This window comes from Rhopilema esculentum, chromosome 10 (genome assembly GCF_057945365.1).
Source record: "Rhopilema esculentum isolate cy_ngs chromosome 10, ASM5794536v1, whole genome shotgun sequence".
NCBI lineage: Eukaryota > Metazoa > Cnidaria > Scyphozoa > Rhizostomeae > Rhizostomatidae > Rhopilema > Rhopilema esculentum.
In genome coordinates, this window is record NC_142824.1 from 1104684 (window position 1) to 1131185 (window position 26502).

At 37.5% G+C, this 26502-nt stretch overlaps 1 protein-coding gene across 1 annotated transcript; it reads right to left on the reverse strand.

The window, feature by feature from the left end:
* Positions 1–16: 16 nt before the first annotated feature.
* On the reverse strand, positions 17–13026 carry LOC135680731 (fumarate hydratase, mitochondrial-like). Its single transcript, XM_089110973.1, has 8 exons — positions 12870–13026; positions 11356–11481; positions 4547–4657; positions 4054–4233; positions 3574–3729; positions 3033–3241; positions 797–984; positions 17–615 (listed from the first exon to the last, which is right to left on the reverse strand). The coding sequence occupies exons 1-8, from the start codon at positions 12963–12965 to the stop codon at positions 191–193; spliced, it is 1491 nt and encodes a 496-aa protein (XP_088967099.1). The 5' UTR covers positions 12966–13026; the 3' UTR covers positions 17–190.
* Between the last annotated feature and the right edge of the window lie 13476 nt (positions 13027–26502).

A 26502-nucleotide genomic window follows, 5' to 3' on the forward strand; every position in this document is an offset into this window, starting at 1 on the left:
TTGACAAGTCACGCAATTCTGTTTGAATGTAATTGAAACATGATCAAACTTAAATAAAATTACGGCTCCAAATTCAAAAAAGTAAATTTGCAGCAAGAAAAGGCACGAAATTATTTGTATGATTTTTAAAGCATTAGTCAACTTTCAGCTCTTCATTCAAAAGCATCAAGTCCATTAAAAAAGTCAGGATTTATTTTGGCCCCAGCATGTCTTCTGGCTTAACCCATTGTTTGAACTGTTCTTCGGTTAAGTACTCCAGTTTGAGTGCAGCTTCTAACAGTGTCGATTTTTCCTTGTGCGCGGTCTTTGCTATTTTTGCAGCCTTGTCATATCCAATGTGAGGATTGAGGGCGGTAACCAACATAAGCGACTCATTCAGTAATTTTCCTATTCGTTCTTCGTTTGCAACAATACCTGATACGCAATAGTCTGCAAATGCATTGCAGGCATCGCCGAGTAAACGGGCAGACTGCAACACGCTCTTGATGATCAACGGTTTAAAACAATTCAATTCGAAATGACCGTTACTTCCTCCAACCGTCACGGCAACGTTGTTTCCCATTACCTGAGCCGCAACCATGGTGATAGCTTCACATTGGGTCGGGTTAACTTTTCCTAGAAATCAAATGATAAAGTCAAAGCAAATGAGCAAAGCTATTAACTACGCAGGGAAACTAGACGACTGAGATTGGTATCTGGTGGTTAACAGCACTCTAATTGATGGAAATACTTTAGATCAATGTCTGCCTAAACACCATGCAAGAAGGCATTACGTCAACCATAGATATATGATTACCAGGCATGATGCTGCTTCCGGGCTCATTTTCAGGGAGCAATAACTCGCCAAGGCCACACCTAGGCCCAGATCCAAGAAACCTGAGGTCATTGGCAATCTTCATAATGCTGCATGCGACGACGTTCATTGCACCACTGAGTTCCACCAGGGCATCGTGGGCTGCTAAAGACTCGAACTTATTTGGTGCACTGTAAAGAATATTGAAGAACTTTGGCCCATTAAAAATCACAAGATTTAGGCAATAAAAGAGTTCAGCTTTATGCCATCCCTAAAGTTTACAACCAGCAAAATTTAATAGAAGGGATAGGAATATACGACCCTCCTACTTTAACCACAATTACTGTAACAGCATTAAGCGTTAAATGTGGTGCTATCAAGAAAAAATCAGCAAGGCATTCTCTTTGAAGGTTTATCAATCCCCATTTTAAAACGGATTGCCGAAAATAACTATTCAAAGCAAGCAGCCAAATAAAAAATAAATGTCCTGAAAAGAATGCAAAAAAACAAATTACGCAAGAACAGGTTAACTTGAAAATGATGACGTTTGGTACCCTGGCCACCGGATCGGGTAGGGCTGGGCCAACATGAGCAGACTGTAGCTGTCATCGTACATTAACTACATTATTTCATTTTTCTGCAATAAAAAATAGAGAGGAACAAAACCATCTAATCCAAACTAATGTGCATTGATTGCGAGCTTAATTATACTGATTGAAATGACGTGCAACTCAACAACTTTGTCCAATAAAGATTCTTTCTAGGAAAAAATTAAGGATAGTGAGCAAAATTAAGGATAGTGGGAAAAATGAAGGATAGTGGAAAAATTTAAGGAAGGTTTTTTTAGTGGAGCAATTGAGCATTTGAATGCTGGATCTCCAGTACTGGTCTACACCAGTGCTGCTCTACGCCAGTACTGCTCTACGCCAGTACTGCTCTACGCCAGTACTGCTCTACGCCAGTACTGCTCTACGCCAGTACCGCTCTACGCCAGTGCTGCTCTACGCCAGTACTGCTCTACGCCAGTACTGCTCTACGCCAGTACTGCTCTACACCAGTACTGCTCTACGCCATTGCTGCTCTACGCCAGTGCTGCTCTACGCCAGTGCTACTCTACGCCAGTACTGCTCTACGCCAGTACTGCTCTACGCCAGCACTGCTCTACGCCAGTGCTGCTCTACGCCAGTACTGCTCTACGCCAGTGCTGCTCTACGCCAGTACTGCTCTACGCCAGTGCTGCTCTACGCCAGTGCTGCTCTACGCCAGTACTGATCTACGCCAGTACTGCTCTACGCCAGTGCTGCTCTACGCCAGTGCTGCTCTACGCCAGTACTGCTCTACTACAGTGCTACTCTACGCCAGTGCTGCTCTACGCCAGTACTGCTCTACGCCAGTACTGCTTTATGCCAGTGCTGCTCTACGCCAGTACTGCTCTACGCAAGTAATGCTCTACTACAGTGCTACTCTACGCCAGTACTGATCTACGCCAGTACTGCTCTACGCCAGTGCTGCTCTACGCCAGTGCTGCTCTACGCCAGTACTGCTCTACTACAGTGCTACTCTACGCCAGTGCTGCTCTACGCCAGTACTGCTCTACGCCAGTGCTACTCTACGCCAGTACTGCTTTATGCCAGTACTGCTCTACGCCAGTACTGCTTTATGCCAGTACTGCTCTACTACAGTGCTACTCTACGCCAGTGCTGCTCTACGCCAGTACTGCTCTACGCCAGTGCTACTCTACGCCAGTACTGCTTTATGCCAGTACTGCTCTACGCCAGTACTGCTTTATGCCAGTGCTGCTCTACGCCAGTACTGCTCTACTACAGTGCTACTCTACGCCAGTGCTGCTCTACGCCAGTACTGCTTTATGCCAGTACTGCTCTACTACAGTGCTACTCTACGCCAGTGCTGCTCTACGCCAGTACTGCTCTACGCCAGTGCTACTCTACGCCAGTACTGCTTTATGCCAGTGCTGCTCTACGCCAGTACTGCTTTATGCCAGTAGTGTTAGATCGAAATAAAAAAATTTCCCATAATAGAGATGAATGCTCGAAACTAAAGTATGAAACCACTGCTCTACGCCTCCATATTTCTACTTTCGAGAAACAGTTAATTTTTCTAGCTTACCATCAAAACTAGCTTTACCAATTGCATATTTTGAATCCAAAACAATATGGAATACGATCAGTAAGAGACCAACCTTCAAAGATCGAATTACAAGACAATTTTTAAGAACTACCTTACAAATGGAATTCCTGTCAGATCAGCAATCTTTGATGACATTTTCTCAGCAAAACCAATTCTAGTATTAAGGCCGGTTCCAACTGCCGTTCCTCCAATAGCAAGCTGGTAAACTCTTGGCAATGCTCCTTCCACCCTCAAGATACCATACTCCAATTGTGTAACATACCCGGAGAACTCTTGTCCTAAAGTCAGTGGTGTGGCATCCTTTTACAAAGAAATAAATTGTAGTAGCAAAAAACACATCCCTTTCTTTTCAACTTAGAACATGCAAGCTGTAAAGGCAACGGCTTATTTACCTAGTTCGTCTAATGCAGATGCAAATAATATTTGCGCGTCCTTTTGCCTCTGATTAATGTGTACTACCCTAACATTAACAGATTACGACTTTTACGAAAATACTGTACCCGGTCACATGAGTTGAAACTTGTAAGTTACACATTGACTGAATGACTCATTGACTGTTTGGTTGATTGACTGGTATGATGGTATGGTTGATTGACTGATTGATCGGATGATTGCAATTCAAACATGCAAACCTGTGTGTGTGTTCTTCCGATCTTTATGATACCCTGGAACTCTTCCGCTTTACTCTTTAATGCAGATTTCAAGTGCTTCAGTCCTGGTAGCAGAGTATTGTTGGTCACTTGAGCTGCAGCAATGTGCATTGCGGTAGGAAAAGTATCATTGGAACTCTAAGTATAAAAATATGACAGGTTAACAGATCAAAACATCCAGTCCGACGGGCAATTTGAATATATTTGCAAGGGCAATACAACCCAACTAACGATTTCATATTGACAAATCTGATTTCATTTCACTAGTTGATAATGAATTTAGAAAGAAACAAAATGGATGAAGCAATAAAATTTCTAGAAAAACAGTTTCTAGAATGATTTGGCACAGAAAAGACTGTTCAAAAGGCATTGTTATCGCTGACACTGAAATACTTGATGTAAGGAAGTTTGTAGAATGATCAAATTTAGGATATTGGAGGTTATTGAAGAAAGCAAACCCACCTGGCTTTTGTTGACATGGTCATTTGGGTGCACTGGCGCTTTGCTGCCAAGCTCTCCACCCATCATTTCGATAGCACGGTTACTGACTACTTCATTGACATTCATGTTGCTCTGGGTTCCTGAACCCGTTTGCCAAATGACTAACGGGAAGTGCTCCCTGCCAATTTTACCACTGATTATCTATCGTTAAAGAAGTTTTTAAACTAAGAACATTATTTAAAGGAAAATGAAGGTTTTGGGAATAAGCGATTCTACTGACAAGTGTGAAATATTATCTTTAGGGAAAATATCATTGTGAGTCCGTGGACTGAAAATCATAATTTAACCCTTTCTTCTTCCTTTAAGGTTTCTTCAGAACAAACCCAAAATAAAAAGTAGCGATTTAGCTATATGATTAAAGTGACGCGATTGAATTAGCTTGAGCGAACCGCTGTAATTTGTTTTACTCTGGTGCAGAAGTTCCCAAGATTTACAAATCCCAAGATATACCGACCTCATCGCATGATTTACAAATCGTTTCTGCTATTTTCACATCTAGTCCATATTCAATATTGACTTCAGCCGCAGCTCTTTTCAGGAAACCAAATGCCTTGATCACATCCATCTACAATGAGAATAAATGTAGCATCACTGTAAACCCTAGACACAGAATAGACGCAAGATATGGCTGTCCACCGCATTCTATGAATCTTGCGATGAAAAATTTGATGATTAGCAATACAGAGGAACAACGCAAAACAGCTTGGAAAACGCCGATATTAATCTTAAAAAAACAAGAATTCAAAAATCATTTCATTGAAGGTAGCTAAAATTTTGCCATGAAAGATGGACAGACCTTCGTCAGAGGACTGGCAAAAAAACAACAGACTGGTTTGAAGGTATTGCAGGGAAGAGAAGACAATAACGGTTGTGGAAGAAGAAGAGGATTGTGACTGATGTGAGAGAGAGAGTAATCGGTGGTGCTGGAATGAAAGTGCTTTAAATGTGGAAAAACTATGGGTACATGGTCTCAGCGAAAATAATATAGCGGATGTATGGATCTAATGGTGATAGATGGTACTGATGACAAAGACGCTAAGAAAAAATGATAATAGAAAAATAATGATAAGTTGTAATTTCATTTTGAAAAATATAACACTTACAAACCTCACTATTACAAGGTAGTTTGTATGTGGCACACTTACATTGAAAAAGAGCTATTACAAGTGCAAAGAAATAAAGGGTTGTACACAGCATTAAAAATATAAACATGATGATTTGATCATGTTTCAAGTGCTTTAGAGACCGTCGATAGGTAACTTGGCACTGAAGGAATTTGCAAGATGGAAGCTGAAAGTTAAGACCAAAGCTACTTCTAGGGAGAATCATTCCACCGATTGTAGAAATTATTGGAAGATCAAGCCATTGCCTGATATATTTTGTAACAAGGTTGTCAAGGTTTTCAACAACAAATGTTTTGGCAGGTCAGATATATTCAGATGCCATGATAATTTGGAATAATAATAATAATAAAGGAAACATTTCATCTTCAATTCAACGTAAACTACAATTACAAATCTCACTATTACAAGGTAATTTGCAATTGGCTAGCCTGGTTTTACAAAAAAAACTATAACATTCGTAAGGTAAAAGGAAAAACTGAGAAAAAAATAAAACAACTAAAGTTAAAAAGGTGGTAATTCCGAATTTGTCCATGGCTTATTTTTGCAACAAAAAATGAAGTACGTAGTACGGATGGCAATGTTGGAAAGTTTAGAAATACGATACCGTTAATAATAATGGAAACTTTTCATTTTGAATTCCAGTTAAAACTACAATTACAAATCTCACTATTACAAGGTAATTTGTAACTGGCTAGCCTGTTTTTACAAAATAAGACTATTACAATCGTAGTAAAGAGAAAAGAAAAGAAAAAACGTTAAAAGGGGAGTAGCTCTGGGTTAGTCCATGTTTTGTTCCTACAGCAAAAAATGTAATAGGTGGTACGAATGGATATCGTAGAAAGCTTAGAAATGAGATATCGTTTGTGTTGATCATCGATGGAAAGAGAGTCACACATTTCAAGGAATGAGCTGCATGAGTCGCCGAAGATGCCAAGAGAGCTGATGGAGAGATTTACAAATATGACAGATTTGAACCTTGGTCTTAGATCTGAGACAAGGCGAGCATATTTTGAGCGTTTCCTTTCTGCATTGCAGTTAAGGTTAGTTTCAAATCCTATCGTTAGTAATAATAATAATAATGGAAACATTTCATTTTCAATTCAACTTAAACTACAACTACAAATCTCACTATTACAAGGTAATTTGCAATTGGCTAGCCTGGTTTTACAAGAAAAAACTATAACAATCGTAAGGTAAAAGGAAAAACTGAGAAAAATAAAATAAAATAAAACAACTAAAGTTAAAAAGGATGTAATTCCGGATTTGTCCATGGCTTATTTTTGCAACAAAATATGTAGTACGTAGTACGGATGGCAATGTTGGAAAGTTTAGAAATGAGATACTGTTTTTGTTGCTGATCGATGGAGAGAGAGTCACACATTTTGAAGAATGAATTGCAGGAATTGCCGAAGATGCCAAGAGAGCTCATAGAAAGATTAACAAAGGAGACACATTTGAACTGCTGCTGTAAACCAGATAAGAGAGGAGCATACTTGCTGTGTTTTCTTGTAGCATTTGTCTCAAGATTGGATTCGAAGCCAACAGTTAGCTCTAAAATGTAGAGGTAATTGTTGTTAGTCCTCAAGAGAAGATCAGGGCGAAGGTTTTCTCCAGTTATGATTGATGGTGAAAGAAAGCCAGGTATATCAGCGTAGATGGTAGATTCATTGACAGCTTTTAGTGACGTAGCTAGAAAGTTTAGGATAGAGTTATGTCGCCAGGTGTATCGGCCTTGTTCCAGATATGTTTTGCAGCCAGCAACAACATGAAGGAGTGTTTCTGGCAGAAAACAGAAAGAACAGTCAGAGGTCTGGCTCAAGTTCCATTTTTTCAGGTTTTTCTGTGTGGCAAGGGTATTGTTCAGGTACCTTATGGTGAAATTGAAAATATTCTGAGGCATGCTACTTTGCACCTTGGACCAAAGTTTGTTTATTTGTGGAAGATTCTGGTTAAAGAGATGTGATAATAAAGATCCTTGGGAGGTTAGGATGTTTTGCAGACGATCTTTATGCTCATGCTGGACAGCCTTTAATGCTTCTTTGGTGTTCCTATATATATCATATTGTATATTTGTGCCACTGCTGGTATTTTTCCATAAAGAGCGAATGTTATCGTTTGGTGAAGATTTCAATGCGTTTCGTAAAACTGTTTGACACTGTAGGAATTTGGTGGATGGTAAAGTTAGGCTGAGTCCAAACTGGTTTTTAGAAAGAATAATGCTACTCAAGGTAGCACTTATTGGGAGGTCGAGCCACTGGCGGATGTATTTGGATACAAGGTTGTCAAGATTCTCGACAACCCACGTCTTTGAAAGATCTGCTACAGTAAGGTTCCAGGAAATTTTAGAAAGAACGAAGTTGTGATAAAGACGTAGCTTATTTTTTGCATGAAGAGGCTGGGAATCGATTTGTTTAAGCATGTTTGACAGTGATGATAAAAGGTCAGATTTATGTTCTTGGTTTGTCATTTCAAAGTCAAAATGACGACCGAGGTACTTGAAAGAGTTTCCATTCGAGACAGATGGGATAGGTTTGTTGTTTATGAAAAGCTTAGGTTGATACTGAAGAGAACGTGTGGAAAATTTCTTTATTCCAAAAGTGATGCATTTATCGACACGTATGATCATGTTAGCCCATTGGCACCAGCGAGTGAAACAATTCAGTAGAAGTTGGTTTTCTTTCTCATTGCTGGTGATAACGGCAGCATCGTCTGCGAATTGAAACCAATGGACTGGTTGAAACATACGGTCGTTCTGATCAGGTAGGGAAAACCCTAACTGTTTGTATTTCTCAGCTTTTATGTACTGTATGAATGTGTTGAAGCATAGATTAAATAGTAGGGGACTGAGGCAGTCGCCTTGAAGCACACCACGACGGACTGGAATAGCAGGAGTATTATAGTGGCTTGTGATGATAGAGGTTTTAAAATCGGTGTAAAGGCTAGAGATAAGAAGCTGTATGTTGTCAGGGATATGATGATAAGACAGTATAGTGGGTATCAAATTATGATGTACTTCGCCAAAGGCATTTTTGAGATCAAGAAGAGTGACAACCAGCGAGCGCTGTTTTGTACGTGCTTTGTCGATAATGTGAGCCATCATTGAAGTATGTTCAAGAGTGCCAGAGATGTTAGACGTGAAGCCTTTTTGAATTTGATGTTCAATATAGCCATTTATTTTAAGAAAATCAAACATGAAGTCACGCAAGCAAGAAGTAAATATTTTTAGTGGTACTGACTCAAGTGTTATGGGCCTGAAATTAGATGGATCTTCCACGCTATCCTTTTTGTGGATTAAGATAGTGCATGCCTTTTTCCATTCATTTGGAATATCTCCGGAAAGCCATATAACACGGAAAATTTCAGTAAGTTTACTACGTAGATAAGGACAATGTTTGAAGACAATGATAGAGATCTTATCCAAGGGGCAAGGAGAAGCAGAAGACTTCATTCGGCGAATTATTGTTGTAATTTGCTGATATGAAGGAGGCTCTGACGGAAAAGGGTGATCAGGCTCTTGAAAAGTGGGTATCCAAGATGGTATTGAAAAACATTGCGTAGGTGAAAGAGAGGAAAGAGCTTTTAGAAAGTACTGAGTGCATATATCATTAGGAAATGTTGGGAGAATGGATGAACTGGTCTTGAGGATGCGTTTAACGTAACCCCAGAAATTTTTTGAGATGAACTTATCATGATCAGCAATATGAGTAGTGTTAGAAATCATAGAACGGCCGTTGATCTTGTGACGCAATAGATGAGAGACGTATTTAATTTCTAAAAGAGTAGCATTGTTCATCTTCAGCAATTTTAAGTCCTTTTTAAGTTCCTTGGCTTTTCGATCTTGATATTTCGCGACCAGATCGTTGGAAATAATGTCGATGGTACCACAAGTTTCTTTAAAATAGTTATAAATTGAGTTATTCATTGAGGTTATTGCTTCGTTGATGGTGCACGGTTCCAATGGGAGATTTGATAAAGTAGATTTGAAATATTCGTTTGCAATGGACCATTCGTTTTTCGAATTTGGGAGACGAACACCGGGTTTAATTTCGAAAAATACATCCAAATTGACGTCATCTAGAGACCCAATGCTGCTAGTGGCTTCGTTGCTTTGAACTTCACAAACTAGGTTTTCAGAGGTATCAGGGTTTCCTATTCCGCTAATGACGCGACACCTTCTTTGATGCATCTTTAAACCTTTTGTTCCTTTACAAATTTTCCCACAACAGCATTTGATCCGATTGTCTTGCATAACAATGTCCTCATTTGTTTCCACGGAAATTAGAGGAATGTTGATAGATCCGTTGGGGCCATTTTGGTGGTTGACGTCAAGCTTCCGTTTACATCTCCAAGAATGGCGGCCTAACGTTTTGAAATCTTGACCACAGAAAGAACAAACCACAAATATTGCAACAATCCAAAGCCAATGCGAACGAATCATTTCTAAAAAAACTCCTTGTCGTTTCAATAGTCGATTTTACTATAATATGCGAATACAAAGTAACCAGGCTATAATGATACTTGCTTTTAAACGAGAGCCGTGTACGGGAGCTCCGAACGCCACCGCTCAACGACCAATAATAATAATAATAATAATAATAATAATAATGAAAACATTTTTATCTTATATTCTTCTACTTACAACAGTAACCTCATTTTACAGGTAGTTACTATCTGCTAGCCTGGTGACAAGTCTACTAATTTTACAAAAGATATAACATTTAAATAAATCATATGATTGCAAAGAATCTTTAGAAGGAGAGCAGTTTAGGGTTTGTCCAAGTCTTATTGCGCATACAGAATATATCATAGGAGTGCGTATAATTATTGCTGACAGTTTTTTAATTATAAAATTACAGTGTTGGTAGTCAAGTTTTAGTTAGTCACAAATATTGATGAAAGAATCACAGGAGTTACCAAAGATACCAAGACAGCTGATGGTTAGATTAACAAAGTTTACTTTTTTGAACTTAGGGTGTAGTTCCTTTAGAAGGGAATGGTACTTCTTAGCTTTACGCGAAGCGTTATTATCCAGGTTAGTGTCGAACCAAACAGTTAATTTGATGACATACAGACAGTTGGAAGCAGTTTTGATAAGCATGTCGGGACGTAACAAATCACCAGTTATGATACATGGTGATAAATAAGCGGGAATATATCTCGGATACAATGAAGTTGATGCAATGAAAATGATGATGCAATGAAGTGCAGGGCAGAGTCGTGCCTCCAAGTAAAACGCCCATGCTCAAGGTATTTGTTAATAATAATAATAATAATAATAATAAAAATAGTCATTGCTAGGAGGGTGCAGAGGATGATGATGATGAGCTGTTGATATCTTGATGAGTGATGGTGATGTGCAGCTAACGGTTGTTGGTTCTGTTCATGTGGCTGGTTCTGTTCATGTGGCTGGTTCTGTTCATGTGGCTGGGGCAAAGTTGTTCGTTAAACCAATGAAGTATTGCTCTCTAGATTGAACACTTTCATTTGCTGTTCAGTTGAAGTAGCCCTGGTGGTAATATCAGGTGGCTGACCATTGCAGTCAAGTGTGCTGCCACGCCAGATTTACCTTAATTTCAGTTGACAATGTCTGGCCAGTGCTTGTAAAAGCTGTCTTTAAGTCATCTGCTTATTTGTCTGATGTACTGTGAGTTCTAGTTTTTGATACTCAAACATGCATTTATGTAAACAGCATAAATGATATTAGCAGAGTTGCAGTTCATTCATTGCTTTCATCAAAGTTTTTACCAGTTATAGGAAAACTAAAAGTAGTTGTCCCATCTGTAACATGTTGGCATGTTATGCAGTTACATCATGCATGGCATTTGCAAGCAATTCTGGGATCGATGATTGTGTCACTATCTTAGCACAGGCCAGTAAATAATGGAAAGTCTTTCAACCTTGTTCCGTGCCTTGGAGCAAGTTTTTGATAGAATCAATACCACAATGTATTCAAAAACAGGGATTCATCATTAGTAAACCCTGAATTAGAATGCCTTACAAACATGCTTAATCTCGTCTTCTCTAAACTTTGTTTGCATTTTATCATTCAAAAGTTTAACAAATTATCAAACATGGAATCTTCCTGGCAAGCTGTTAGTGATTTATGTTATAGAAAATTATACATTTGAAATGAACTTACTGGCATTTTTTCATTTTCATCTCCAATTGGAAAGTTTTCCATTGATCTGGCAGTCTGAGCACCATAGTATCGATCGGAAGGGACTTGCATTTCTCCCATTGTGTCGGTCTCCACACGTATAGTTGCCTGAATATTTAGAAGATAGCGAAAATTATCTTAGAATGGGATTTAGAAATTTTACAGTATGCAGAGCATGGCAATGTCACACCCAAGATGCAGAAACGGTATCTTTCAGAGTACACCTTAAAACTAGCTTATTCAATTTGAATCAGGAAAAGTTTATAGTTCTGGCACAGCTAACATTCTTGGAAAATTTTTGAACACCAGCACTTGAGGTGCAGGGCTGTTGGGGCACCAAAGTTCTTGTTAAAAACGGCCATACTCTGCAAACTGGCAGACTTGGACTCGGGACTGCAGAGTAAATCAGTCTCCAACAAGCTCTCTGGTGTGTAAGAGAAAAATTTTCAAGTGTGCAAGTGTGCACTTTGGCATGAGTTTGTACTTCAATTGTGTATAAAGTCTCCACAACTATGCTAGAGCAAAAAGACATCAACAAGAAAATCAACAAGACTCATAGTTATTTTGTACCTATTGAATTCTTTATTTGCCTTAAGCAATACACACTTTTTTTATAAGAATAAAGTCTATAAGAATACTGTTGGGCAAGAATCAATCTTAGGCTCAAAATCAAAAATTTTAAAGAATATTGAGGCTCTGCAAAAAAAAAGGAATTCTTATAAAAAAGTGTGTAGGTCACACCCATGTCAAGTCCATATCTCAAGATGCCACACCCTTTACCAGGTGTGCAGGAGCATTTTCGAGCAAAATATATCCTGTACATTTGCCATACTCTGCAGTCGGGCATGGACTTAGGAGCTACACAAGGTTGTGAAACTTTTGCACTACATTTCTGGACCAAAACAGAAATACTGCAAAACTCAGCAACCATCGCATTCAATTTCCACAAAAAATAATTAAAAAAATCGGATTTGGGATTTTCGTAATCTTCAATTCACTTAATTAGCAATGCTTAGCTCGATAGACCTTTTTGGAGTTTTTTCTAAGGGTCCTAAACAATGAGTAAAAATAATGTATGAAGTTGTTGTATTACTGTTTTTTGTATTAGCAATTATTTCTTTAGTTAAGATTTATAATTGTAATGTAATCTTTTCACATATTTGTATTAAAACTTCAACTTGTATTTCTTGTTGTCTGAAATAAAAAATAATTTGAATTCACGCCCCCTTAAATTCATCTTCCTCACTTTGAGCCGTGTTTGAAATTGTAATTTTTTAAAGATGAAAAAACTGCTATGGTCATTTTTCAAATTGTGGCGTGTCTTTTTTACGTGAGAAGATCTGAAAGATCGCAAATATAATTAATAATATCAACGCCAAACTAATAATGCAACTTAAATTTGGTGAGATAGGAACCCTACCCATTTTAACACAAATTCATAACCAACAACAATACAAGATTCAAAAGACAATCTAAGAAACAAGTAGCTATTTTACCATCGTTCGTGTTAGTAAAAGATGGAGTGGTTTTCTGGTCGACTGCACATATGAAAAGAATCGACAACCACGCTTTGTGAACAAACTGGCTGCCATGTTGACTGTGATGTGATCACACGGAAGCTCCTCCGCAGCAGGTCCAGGTCCTACCCACTGAAAAAAGTCTTTTTTTTTAGATCAGTGGTCCTACCCCATGATTGGGTATCAAGGGCACTCATCTAAGCCTAACAAGGGTGTTCACCTCAGCCACACACTTTCAGTGGCGGGCGGAGCCATGACGGGGAAGGGCTAGTCCATCCCCCCCCCCCCAATTTTTCAGAAAGTTGGTCCTTGGGATTCTTACAAATTCGATGAGAAGACTTCTGTAGTAGGACGCTCCCCAGATCACATGACCTTTTGTAATCACGTGACAAGTACTATTTAATCCGAAGCTTTGTAAAGCGTAGTTCAGTTATCTTCGTAACCTCATTCAGTTAAGTTATAAATCTTATGAAGCAAGATATGAAAATGTAAAGAGTGTGTTTTCTTGCTCTACCATCTCAATAATATAAATAGAAGCACCTCTCACACTTCGGGGGGGGGGGGGGGGAGAGATGTTGTATGTCAGAAGCTGATTTTCGTGTGAAGCCATTCGGATATACTGACATTGACTGTTAGGAATGCTATCAATAATCATAAATTGGATCTTACAATCATGGATAGTAAAACTTATTTGTTCTCTCCACTTAGGATGTGAACCAATCTGTACGCCAATATACTTATTTGACCTGATCGTTTCTAGGTCGCCTTTTTATATGGAGATTGATCTGACGATCTTCATTGTCAATCTTTGAACATGAGCATGTCTGCAAAAAATTTTAAAACAGCTGTTCTTCCGAATCAATAAAAATAACAAACAATTAACATTTATCGATCTTATCGTCTACAAAACGGGTTTAAAGCGGCTGGAATTTATGACGCCAAAAAACTTTAACTTCAGTCAGAAAACCTATTTGAAGCTTCAAATCCAACCATCCATCCATCAATTTCTTTAAAGTTGGTGTATATATATATATATATATATATTCAATAGCTCCTAACTCTAAGGTTTTTTAAAAATATAAATAGATACTCAATAAAAAAACAACTTAGTTGACGTTTCACTGTAAGCTTCTTCAGAAACATTTACAAAATCAATACAATAGAGTTAATGTTGTTGTTGTAGTTGTCCTTCAGGTCGTTCGACCCCTGGTGATGTTATGAACCTGACGTCTCCATTCAGCTCTATTTTTACTGTCTTTGTTGAGCTGATAAACATTTCTTGTTGTCATCGTCTTAATGTTGTCAAACCACTTTTTTGCAGGTCTTCATCTACCTCTTTTCCCTTCAATTTTTTCTTGCATTATCAGTTTTTGTAAACTGTTGTCTGCTCTATTTATGTGGCCATAATAGGTTAATTACTTGAGACTGGCATTTTCATGACATTTTCTTGGCAGGATACTGTAGTAGTTTGCCGTTGCGTTCTACAGATTGCAGTTCTCAACTAACTAAAGTTTGATTGCCGCCATTCATCTGGTTGTACCATATTTCTGCCAGCAGTCATAGTGCACGATACTTTATCATTTATTTAGCAAGACCAAATCTCTGCTAAAGCATCTCCACCCTGCTCTGTCGGTGGCGCACGGATGAAGTTTAAGTTCATACCCCAGGAACGATATTTGACCTATATCTGGGACTATTGCAGGTGCTACCACCCCGGGTCAGGGTGGACCTGAGAGTAGTGGTAATTAAGAGGTAACTCCATTATCCCCAGAACTTTGGTTCTCCCGAACCATAGCCTTAAAACCGGATGTAGTTTAAAGTCATTACCAAGGACTACAATAGAGTTTATACAATAGGGTTAATACAATAGAATTAGTGCAATAGAGTTAATACAATTGGGTTGGTACAATAAAGTCAATACAATGAGGAGGCTAGAGGAGATTGCTTTTTATAGTAGTTATTGTTAAAAGTGTAACTCAATGGGAGAATTAGAAGAAAGCACAGGAGAAGGTGCTGCTAAAGTCGGCGGCAGTGCAAGTCTCACGGGGGCTGCAAATGATATATGTGACAAAAAGGAACACCGATTAGTGGTAGTGGAAGAGCTAGTGGAAGAGGAAAAATCCAAAATAGACAAAAAATCATATAATGCAAAGAAAAAAGAAATAACCTAAAATCTATGTATCAACATGCCTAGTGCTACCAACATACTGCACACCACAAACATTGCACTCTAACGGATACACCACATTAGACGATTCACAGTTATACGAGTAATTTATCTTATATTCCTAACCAGTTACTTTAGATTTAAAACTAGTTTTCTTACATCTTCTAAAAACAATTATAGGTGGGCCCAGGAGTTTCCCTGCCGCTTTCCCCAATCCATTGAGTGCTGGATGGTATGTTAGTACAAAAAGAACCCTTTCCCCCATTTCACCAACTAGAGACTCTTCATATCCCCTGTCCTCAAGCCATCCAGTTACTTCGCCTATAGCCTGCGTCACAGACCAAAAACCTCCGTGAAGTGATGCAGTCCCAACTTTTGTCACTAATCTTGTTGCACTATAAAGACCAGCGAGAGAAGTCTATGAAAGCTGCCATTGACCTTCTAACCAGGAAAAGATCCAAAATTACGGTAGAGCAAATAGAACACTGTCATCAACAACTGCAGATTCCGTTGATGAACAGATACAGAATTATCTCTGGTTATAAGTGCATCAAAGTCAGAAACACTACCCTTGTATGCGATGCTCAGTGCCTTTTGTGAATGTGGTTGATCTTGTTATTAAGTTGTCTGTCGCAAACATCCACACTACGGGGCAGTAGCTGAGCTGAACTGGGGTACGATAAAAGCCAGCATGTTATGCTTGAGTTTTTCAGTGCCAAGTAAGTAGGAGATAGGCGATAGAGCGTGGAGCTTTTGACCTGCTGTCTTGCATAACGATTGTATGTGTGTCTTAAAAGAAAGCTGTTTGTCCAAAGTTACTCCTGGTAACTTTTCTTCTGTGCTTTCTGTTGTGGTTTTATTTCCAACTTTTATCGGTAAATCATTGCTTTTTCCACCAAAAGTCATCAAGTGGCACTTGTGAACATTCAACTTCTTGTAGCTATTATTAAGCTAGTCTGAAAGGATTACGGTTTCGTTTTCTAATCTATTGATTACATTTTCAGGATTGCTATCGCAGACATAGATGGTGCTATCGTCAGCATAATTGCATATTTTGCTGTCCGTCACAAACATAAACAGGTCATTCAGGTAGATATTAAACATAAGAAGCCCCAGAACAGATCCCTGTGGTGTGCCAAGAGTAGTCTATCTCCACGTGCTGAAAGATCAATTCACCGTTACCCTCTGCTTTCGCCTGTTCAGATAGCTGTGGATAAGCTGCAATCCTCTGTTAAAACCATATGCTTCTTACTTTGCTATCAATAAGTCATGATTCAAGCAGTTAAAGGATTTGGGAGGGTCCATAAACACGGCCCCAGCAGTGTTTCCACTGTCCAATGCCTTACTGCAGATTTCTATGAATCGAAGACGAGCATGCTGTGCGCAGTAAATCTCTCGAAAACCGCACAGCAGTGAATTGAGAAAGCAGCGAGCGAAGGCTTTCACTTGAGGCTCCATCATTCTCGATGTGGCAGGCAAGACTGTAATTGGTCTGTCATGTTTCTTTACTAAATTATCGTCCTTTTTGTCAAGTGATGAGATATCTACTGCTTTCAACGTTTCTGGAAAGTCACTTTGCGAGAAATTTGCGTTGAAGAACTGGTGCAAAAATACTAGAATTTTTTGATGACCTTCGCAGGTATGCTTCCTACAGAAGAAGATTTCCTAGGGTTTAATTTTCCAAGTTGACAAAAAATTTCTTCAACAGTAACTTGCCTAAATTGAAACGACTCTGAGCATGTAAAACACTCTTTAATTTTCTTAATGCTTGGATGGTTTTTACATTTTTCAATAGCTTGATCTATAGGGTCTTCTATTATTATTGTAGGTGATATATTAGTGCCGGTGTCAGTAGTTTCTAGATCTTGCGTGATATTAGCAAAGAAATCGTTAAATATTTCAGCAATTTTGAGATTGTCAGTAATCATTTCTTAAGTGTGATGCATTGAGACAATTACCTTATCTGTGAAAACTGGTTCAACAGTTCTCCAAAACTTACGATTATCTATCTGTAAGATTTTTTAGGTCCAAGTTTTTGTAATGGCTGAATTTGGCTATGCGCAACATTTTCACACATTTGTTCCTTTGCCGTCTGTAAGCATTAAGATTTTCATCAGTTTTCGCTTTGTTATATTTGTTCAGAAACTTAGTACGATGCATCATTTCTTTTTGCAGCTCTCTTCTCACGAAAGGCCCATCATTTGAGCGAAAGTACTTTTTCTTGATAGGAGCGTGTTGACGTAGCACATCTGTAACCATACCGTCAAATGCTCTAAAACCTCAATGATCCGATGAATTAGACTGAATATGATTTAAATGTGAAAGCAAATATAAGCCAACATGTTCTTCTAAACAAGTGACAAACAAATATGAATGTTGACAAGAAAATTGGTGATTTTTCTTTTCTCTTCTATGAATTTTAGAAACTCTGATGTCGTGAGGGGACGTCGCTCGATGACCTCGAGAAGGTTCTTAGTTTAGTTTAAATAAACGTTTTCTTTATAAGAAACTAACAATTTGATCCTGTTCCGTACGGCATTCTTGCAATTCTTCAAGAATTCGTAACAGTCTTAAAATATGTGAGTATCAATAACCTGAAGTAGTTTTGCTTTAAGCATCCAAAAGACTGGCCAGACTTAGTCCGAAAATCTATTTGTCCGAAATGCAAAAAGTATGTTCGAAAATATTTTTGTTGAAGTTTATTGACCAAATATTTATCCACTGAAAATGTTTGTACATTAGTACAATGATTGACTACCTAATTGAAAACCATATCAATTTCAATATTTTCATCAACTTGTTCTCGAGACGATATTTCTATTGATAATTAAGAAAACGTAATAGCATGATTGTACAAGACAGAAATTGTTGTTTTTATGTTGAAAGGAACTTGTCCTCATCAGGTTAGAAAGTTTATATCTTCGACATTAAAGTGTTCATATACTGTAAAAGTAAAAAACAATCTTAAATGTAGCAAACCACTTAACACACTAAAGATAAAGATCTGCTTGAAAAGTTTGTTGTCGTAAAAAATGTGTGGCAAACCACTTAACATACCAAAGATAAAGATCTGCTTGGAAAGCTTGTTGTCTTGGTAAGAAACGGTAAAATTTTAAGAAATTATCATTTTCAATGCTGAAATATTATTTACTCTTGATTTTTCAGAAAATGTTATGCTTTGAGATAGTGTAAAAGCATTAGTGGCAAGTTGTACTGATGCTTCGAAAATTCAATTTGATGACGATGTATATTGGGGTAATTGGGAAGCTCTGTGGTTATAATGGCCTTCAAGGCATTATGATGAGGTGCTGCAGAGCATGGTCAAAGGACTGGATCAAGAAACATTTTAAGAGCCTCTTCAAAGTGCCCATTATAATAAAAGTATTGAAGATAGATTCAGAGCCTGTTCATATGAAGAAACTTTCCCCAGCCTTTTTCCCGAGGGGCGAATCACTCCCAAAAAGGTGTTCGAGATTGAGAGATTTTGAAAAATCTCCTTCTAGTCCAATAGATTACGGGATTTTTCAGCAATTTCGGGATTCTATAATATCTTTAAAAGGTTTTGAAATTTTATTGTTCAAGGCAGGAGCTTAAAGATTTTGGGATTTTGATAGAACAATTCTATGATTTAAGGAGTTTATTGTGATAACTATGCTTGTGCAATAGATTTTGTCGGAGCATGTATACCAGAAAAACACAATTTCTAGCAAGAATGAAATTGCTGCTAGAATGAATGAAACTTGGGAGGGATCTATTCAAAACTGGATGTTGGAATTTGGCGTTTCCTTTTACTGAATCTGACATGATTTAGGGGGTATTATTCACGAAGAGGGAGGGGACTTATTTGAACTACTACTGTACTTGACTAAGGACTAAGGGAAAAAAGATACTCTTGAACTCTTTTACATTATATTTTTCTTACTCTTTTAGTGAAATGAGAAATGCATATTGTTGTGTGATTCCTTTTTTATTCATAGAAACTAATAACAATGCAATTATACATTGACTATATCAGGCACCGCAGAACAGGGGGCTGGGGGGCTTCAGCCCCCCTCCCACCTTTTGCATGAAATGTCAAATATCAAGTAATAAACTACCAGTAAAGCCTCTTTCTAGACCTAGATCTTGTAGGTCTGGAAACACTGTTAAATCAAGTGATTCTGCTATCGGTCAACATCTTTTAGACAACCCAGATTGTGCAAAACTCTATAATGACGACATGCTTCAGATAATTTGCAGAGCCCGGTCGTCCTTCTAATTAGCAGTTTTGGAATCGATCTATAAACAAACGAAAAAACCTCCACGGTGTAGACAGAAAGAGTTCGTTTTCTCTCCTGGACTCCAGTGGTATTTTTTCTTTAGGCACGCAACACTGATTGGTCAACTATACCGGTCTTGTGCTTGCGTTTTTCTGATTGGCCTATCTCGATCCACAACTGGGTATATATTTTTCATCCTGTGCTTTCGGACCCTTATTCTGACGTTTTATGCTCTGAGGAGTGTCAGACGAAAAAGCTTTTATTCAATATGTTGTAAAGTGTTTGCTTTTTTCAAAGCAATATTAATTTTCCTAATTCAATTTTCCTGGAATTCCTTGGTTTTGGAATGTTTGAGAAAAGGTTTAAAACCCCAAAACACAAGATCACAGGAATAAAACACTCAAGTGGACTTGTTGCAGTTGGCATATACAGTGCCACGGGATTCAAACTTTAACATGGGCTTGAAAATCCACAAAAAGACCATTTAGTTCTGTGCTATGTTCGAGATTTTGTTGCTGAAAAACCATTCGATTTCAAATTTTAAGAACCGAAAGCACATGCTAACAATTCCCGTGTTTTCCCGCAAATTTGCATCCTCGATTATAAAAATGCAAAAATGTTCATATCGAGGTTCGGAGTCAGATCGGGGCTGGTTATTTTGGACGGTTGAGCAGGGACAGGGGTGCTTGCTGTGAGCGCCTTTCTCATGATAAGAGATTTCAAGACTTTCTCATATTTCGTTTCTAGATTGCAAGATTTTTTGAATGAATTTTTTACGTGATTTCTTAGATTTTATAATTTTTCAAAACGATTTTGAGATTTCAGCAATGTTTAAGAGATTTTAGAGATATTTTTGGTAATTTGTGAAAGGTTTACGAGATTTTAGGAGTGATTCACCCCCCCCCCCACTTTTCCCGGTGAATGTATGAATAGTTTGCCACACTAAAAGTATTACAAGTTATAAAAGTTAAAAAGAGTATAATACAATAATTTATATTAAAAACAAAAAATAAACACTCCTGCTTTCAGTGGCAGGGATAGCATTAAAAGGTCTAGCTGACCTTTTTTCCATTATGGTCCCCCTAGAGGTGCTGGTTTTACTAGTAAAAAAAGAAACGACGGGAAAAAGTAGACATACATGCCATCTTTTTTTGCTATGTTCTGAAAAAAATTCGCTTTGATCTTACGCTTGAAGGTGTTGATATTGGATGTTGATTTTAATGCTGATGGAGGACTGTTCCATATTTTGGGCTCTAAATAGGAAAGGCAAGTTTTTCCAGCATTGCCTTTCCGAAATGAGTGATTTTGCCTCACTTGAGAACAATAGAGTTAGACATCTAGCGACTTCGTCGCTTATATATCATTGACCAAGAAGAACAGGAATAATCGAAATGAGGTTGATTAAGAGCATTTAAAAGCAACCTGCGAAGGGGCTTATCCCGGTACTTTTGCTTCCTGTACAGAAACTTTAGCTTGCCATTTATTTTGTCAAGCACGCTAGTTGCCATTGATGCCCCAGAAAGGTTTTCATCCAGAACATATCCTAGATATGTGACCGTTGAGTGTTGCTTAATTTTATATCGACTAAAGAGAATGGATTTCGCTTTGTTTTTCCCAAAATGAGTGTTGAGTTTGTTTTCTATAAACCAATCACAGAGTGAATCGAAATTTCGATTCAAGTTGTTCTCAATTTGCTCAATATTTTTGTCTCTAAAAATTAAACAAGAATCATCTGCATATAGATACAGGTCACAATCGACTGCCCGTGCCATGTCATTTACATATAGGAGGAATATGAGAGGACCAAGAATAGACCCTTGAAGGACCCCGCATGACAGATCGGGATAACTTTAAAGCCATTCTGAATGTGTCAAGGGTTGATTGTGTCAAGGATTGTGTATGTGCCTAAGCGGGATCCCGGCAATGCTCAAACGAGATCTCGAATAGCCGGGAAAAATGTTTTCTCGTGTGAACGCTAGTGCTATAATGTATAGCAAAAGGTATATGGGGCGGGATCGCGGCTGGACAGGATCCCGCCCCATACAGTTGGGTCACAAAATCCGTTGGGCAAAAACGATGCAGACAAGACTATCGAGAGTCAACTGAAAAAGATACAAAAACAGTTAGAGAAATCAACAGGATTTCGTTAAATAATAGCATGGGTCCAAAGATGGACACTGAATCCAAGAAGAATCTAAATAACAAGCCCTCCATCTTCATCCAAGCATGATAAAATAGGTTGACGATATTGTAACAAAGATTGCTAAAAGCATGGAAGAAATTTTTATAAACACGTTTCAGAACAAAAGAAATTGATAAACATTACACCAGGCCTCGATGCAATCGGAGATCATATCATATCATATCATACCATATCATATCATATCATATCATATCATATCATATCATATCATATCATATCAATCATATCATATCATATCATATCATATCATATCATATCATATCATATCATATCATATCATATCATATCATATCATATCATATCATATCATATCATATCATATCATATCATATCATATCATATCATATCATATCATATCATATCATATCATATCATATCATATCATATCATATCATATCATATCATATCATATCATATCATATCATATCATATCATATCATATCATATCATATCATATCATATCATATCATATCATATCATATCATATATCATATCATATCATATCATATATCATATCATATAATAGCCCCTGCTCCGTTTTTCTGCGATTCTTCCTGTTAATGTCAAGTTTTCTAGACCTTCCTTTCGCAATATGTGCCCAAAGAACTCCAGCTGTCTCTTCCTGATTGTTTTTATTGAGTTTCTTTCTCTCTCTGCTCTTCTTAATACTTCCTCATTTGTAACGTGATCTGTCTAAGATATTCTATACATTCGCCTTTGCCTTATACATTCATAATAATAGAATGGTGGGCATGACTTGAAAGAAAGAAAAAATCAAGTGTGTTTTCTTATTTTTCATTATCATTACTATGCCTTGAGAAATCTGGTTTAAAGTTTTTACGGCTTAAAGGTTTTACTACCACATAATCTGGTCTGCAATTAAGTGGTTAACATATTCGCAACAGGGTGGTTACCCTTCATTTTTGTAACTACACATATTGGAGAACACTACTGCCAAATTTCATGCTTTCCTCAAAGTGCACAATACTTTCACAATTTTATCGCACTACCCCGGCTGGGGCTTGAATAAATATATGTTGTGATGATGATGATTCCAAGAATTGCATGAATATGCAAATTTGGCTCAATCTATACCAACAAAAAGAATTTAACAATATGTCAAGGTAGAATAGCTCATCCATCCGAACTGCATCGGTATCCTTATCCAGTTTTTTCCACTTTTCAAGTCGTTGCATTATCACATGGTGAACATTACGAAACCGAGAATAAGGAACGATAAAAAATGTACCATAAAATTATAATCTGTTTTTTAGTTGTTTCTAAAAGAGGTTAGAAAGAGTCAGCTAAAAAACCTCATGGAATCTTTTGCCTAGTTTTCTCCTAAATTCTAGTAGGAGAAATGCCATCCTGCAAGCTTCTATAATTCCGGAAAAACTTTTGAAAACAATGATTGACAAAAAGCTGTTCAAGTTTAAGCAAATGACAGATTTGCTTCTCGGCAAATTCGCAGGTATGTTGTGAATGGTTGTGAAACGTGCAAAGTTTTGCCAGAGGGACAGCAACATTTTAACCTCTGCAAGACTCTCTCTGTTTCCATGTAATTCATGCACGTGCTGACTAACTTTACCTTTTGTTGCTTTATTTATTGCTTTGTTTGTAAATATTTTTGTACCCAGTCTCCATAACTATTTATGCTGTGCATACGTTTTTTGGGCGTTGTATTCCTGTATATCATTGAACTATAAATCACGAAGAGTTTGAAGTTAAAGTGCCACTGAATTGAAAAAATCAAAATTTTTTTTATTGATGTGCTCTAGATATCAAGTCAAGTCAGTGCTCCTGAATCCGATGGTGAAGTTCGTTTTTCGGAATTGTGAAGTGTTTTGAAGCTACAACGCTTCAAAGTTGCGATTTTCAAAACTTTTTGTGCGAAAATTTGTGCGCGGTCTGTGAGGAATTTCAGGAATGTGTGACGCATTCACGTTTATAAGTCGCGAAAGTGATGCGGGCTTCAGTACTGAAAACTATATTTCGCGTGCGTTAAAAAACCAAAAAACGTGAAGTGGATGGAAATGGTGCGATACTTGTGCTCTAGATATCACTAGCTATCTAACTACAAGACACGTGCAAGGTATTTTCTTGCGAAAATTCCGTGCCCATACGAAATGAGCAAACTTTTAGCGTGCAGTTTTTACCAAGACTTCATGCCGATCATTTACCTTTTGTGAATCATTGAGCGTGTCGAATAAGAATGCTTTTACGAACAGCTTTACAAATTATGAATAAAAGTGAGCAAATTGATCAAGGGATAAAGTTGATCTATTTTAGAACCACACAAATTGCACATTTTTCGGCGCGTTTCTCATTTTCCAACTTGCGTTGCCACTGTCAAAGCATCAGTTATCGCCAGGGCCGTCAAGGTGGGATAAATTGCCCCAGGGTCTCGTGGTGAGGGCGCCTCAAAAAGTAAAGAAGTTCATTTTAAATGGAATTGATTGAAAGTAACAAAATTATGCCTTAAAAAGTTAAACTTTTTAAACGTTTGCAAGAAAAAGAATCAATTTAAGCTAATCTAGAATTCGTGGTTGCAAATATATTTTGGCCTAATGTATTGGCTTCCAGAACATCTTGGCGTCCCTGGTTATAGCAGTAGCATCATTGTTAGCATCATTGTCATGGTATCGTGATCCAGAATGAAAATTATGAAAATAACTTGCTTTATCTGAAACCTTGTTCTCCAGTCTATAAGTAGCACGGTGGGATATTTTAAGCATCTATTGACACCCTACCTTTTTTGGCGTATCAAACTGCTTACCTCTATCACGTTTCATGCTGGCATCGCGATCTAATGGTTAAATTGTGACAATTACTGCTAAGAGGTTTGAAATCTAGTACCCAGTCTATAAATAGAACGAGGGAAATATTTCGGTGTCTATTTGCATCCTATCTTTTTCAGCGTATCAAACTGCTTATCTCTACAAAGTTCCATGCTGATATCGCGATCTAAAAGTTAAATGATGACAATCACTGCTTAGAGGTCTGGGACCTGGTACCCCAGGCTATAAATAGCATAAAGGGTATTTTTCAGCGTCTATTCACACCCTATCTTTTTCGGCGTATCAAACTGCCTTTCTCCTTTCTCAACAAAGTTTCATGCTGGTATCATGAGCTAAAAGTTAAATAATGATAATTACTGCTTAGAGGTTTGGAACCAAGTACCCCAGTCTATAAATAGCACAAGGGAAATATTACGGTGTCTATTTGCATCCTATCTTTTTCAGCGTATCAAACTGCTTATCTTTACAAAGTTCCATGCTGATATCGCGATCTAAAAGTTAAATAATGGCAATTACTGCTTAGAGGTTTGGAACCAAATACCCCAGTCTATAAATAGCATAAGGGGATATTTGTCGACGTCTATTCACACCCTATCTTTTACGGCGTATCAAACTGCCTATCTTTATCACGTCTCATGCTTGTATCATGTTTTACACAATTTATAACTTTTTATCTTCTCACAGCCCTCAATAAATCTTAATGCATCACTCGCCCCAGCCTCTTTTCGCACGACCTACTCGCAAAAGAACCCTAGAAACCCCTATTTGTGGGCCCCAGATTAAAAAACTAAACTTTTTCGAAATAAGCGATGATTTAGTCTACCAGAATCAACAATAAAAAAATTTATTTTTTTCAATTCAGTAGCACTTTAAAGACGCGGAGGGCATTTTCTAAAGCGGAAGACTTGTAAGTTGCGGCACGTGTACAGTTAGTTGGTCATGCAATATAGTTACGGAGGCAAATAGATTGTAAGTAATTTGTTATTGTTAATTATATTAGCTTTCATTTTTCATAGATATTCGTTTTGTTCAGTTTATTCTACTACTTTAATTTGTTCGTGTATTTCTTACTAGGCCTAACCTATTTCATATTGACTATCTGCTTTTTTTTATCAACTGTTAATTTATATTTAATTTTTTTGTAGCAAACCATGTTCTGAGTTTAATCAAACTGCGTCTTTGAATATTTACCATATCATTTTCAATGAGGATAATGCTTTAATTTGATCCATTTTGTTGAAAAAGACTGGTTCTACCGTTTTCCAAAACCATTGACGGTAAGTAGTGTCAGGAATAAACAAATTGTTAGAAAACTATTGCTTGCGTTCTTGATAATTCAACACAAAAGTTACGCTGCCTTGAAAAGCCTTCCCAATGTTCAGTAGTGTAGCTTTTAAAAACAGGGCCTATTTTATGGAAATTTTCCAAGACCACACTTTAAGAAAAGAAGGCTGTATATGAAGCATGGAATTTCAAGATATCGACCGTTGCCGTAGAAAGCGTTTTTCTTTATTTATGTAAAACAAAAATATTCAACATAACACGATTACAAAAATGTTTCTATTATAGCCTATTCTTTATGGACTCCGACAGTAACAGTAATTAAAGGTTAACATTGCTAGAAGCTCTATTATTCATACTTATTCTAATATTGAAGGACTTGGACACAGAGCCAAGAAATTTAAAAATTTAAAAAATTCTAAAATGCGCACGTTGAAAATCTAGAACGACCCTTACATATTGAAAAAATCATAGACTTATTTTGCCTTGAGATTTTTCGCTTGCAGCAGTTCGAAGTTTGTAGTGCATTTTCACGCAGCTTGGTGGCTGTTTGGCCGCCATTGTTGTTATTGTCGCTAGATTCAGGGGTCTTTTACAAGCTCTGATTGGCTTTTACACCATTTGCGAGCATAAAGCTGATTGGCTGTAACATTTTTCACTCTTGTTGGACCAGATTAATCTGGAACAAGGAACTTGCGCTACGATTCATGGATGTTTTGTACTGTTCTGTTATGTTATAAAGTTTCAAAACTCTATCAACAGAAAAACATGTTTATAACAAAGATATAGCTAAAATGAAAAAACCCATTCCACAATTTTGAATTTCCAAGACCACATTTTGGATTTCCAACACCACAAAATGTGGGAAAAAGCACACTAAAATAGGCCCTGTTTTGAAAAATCT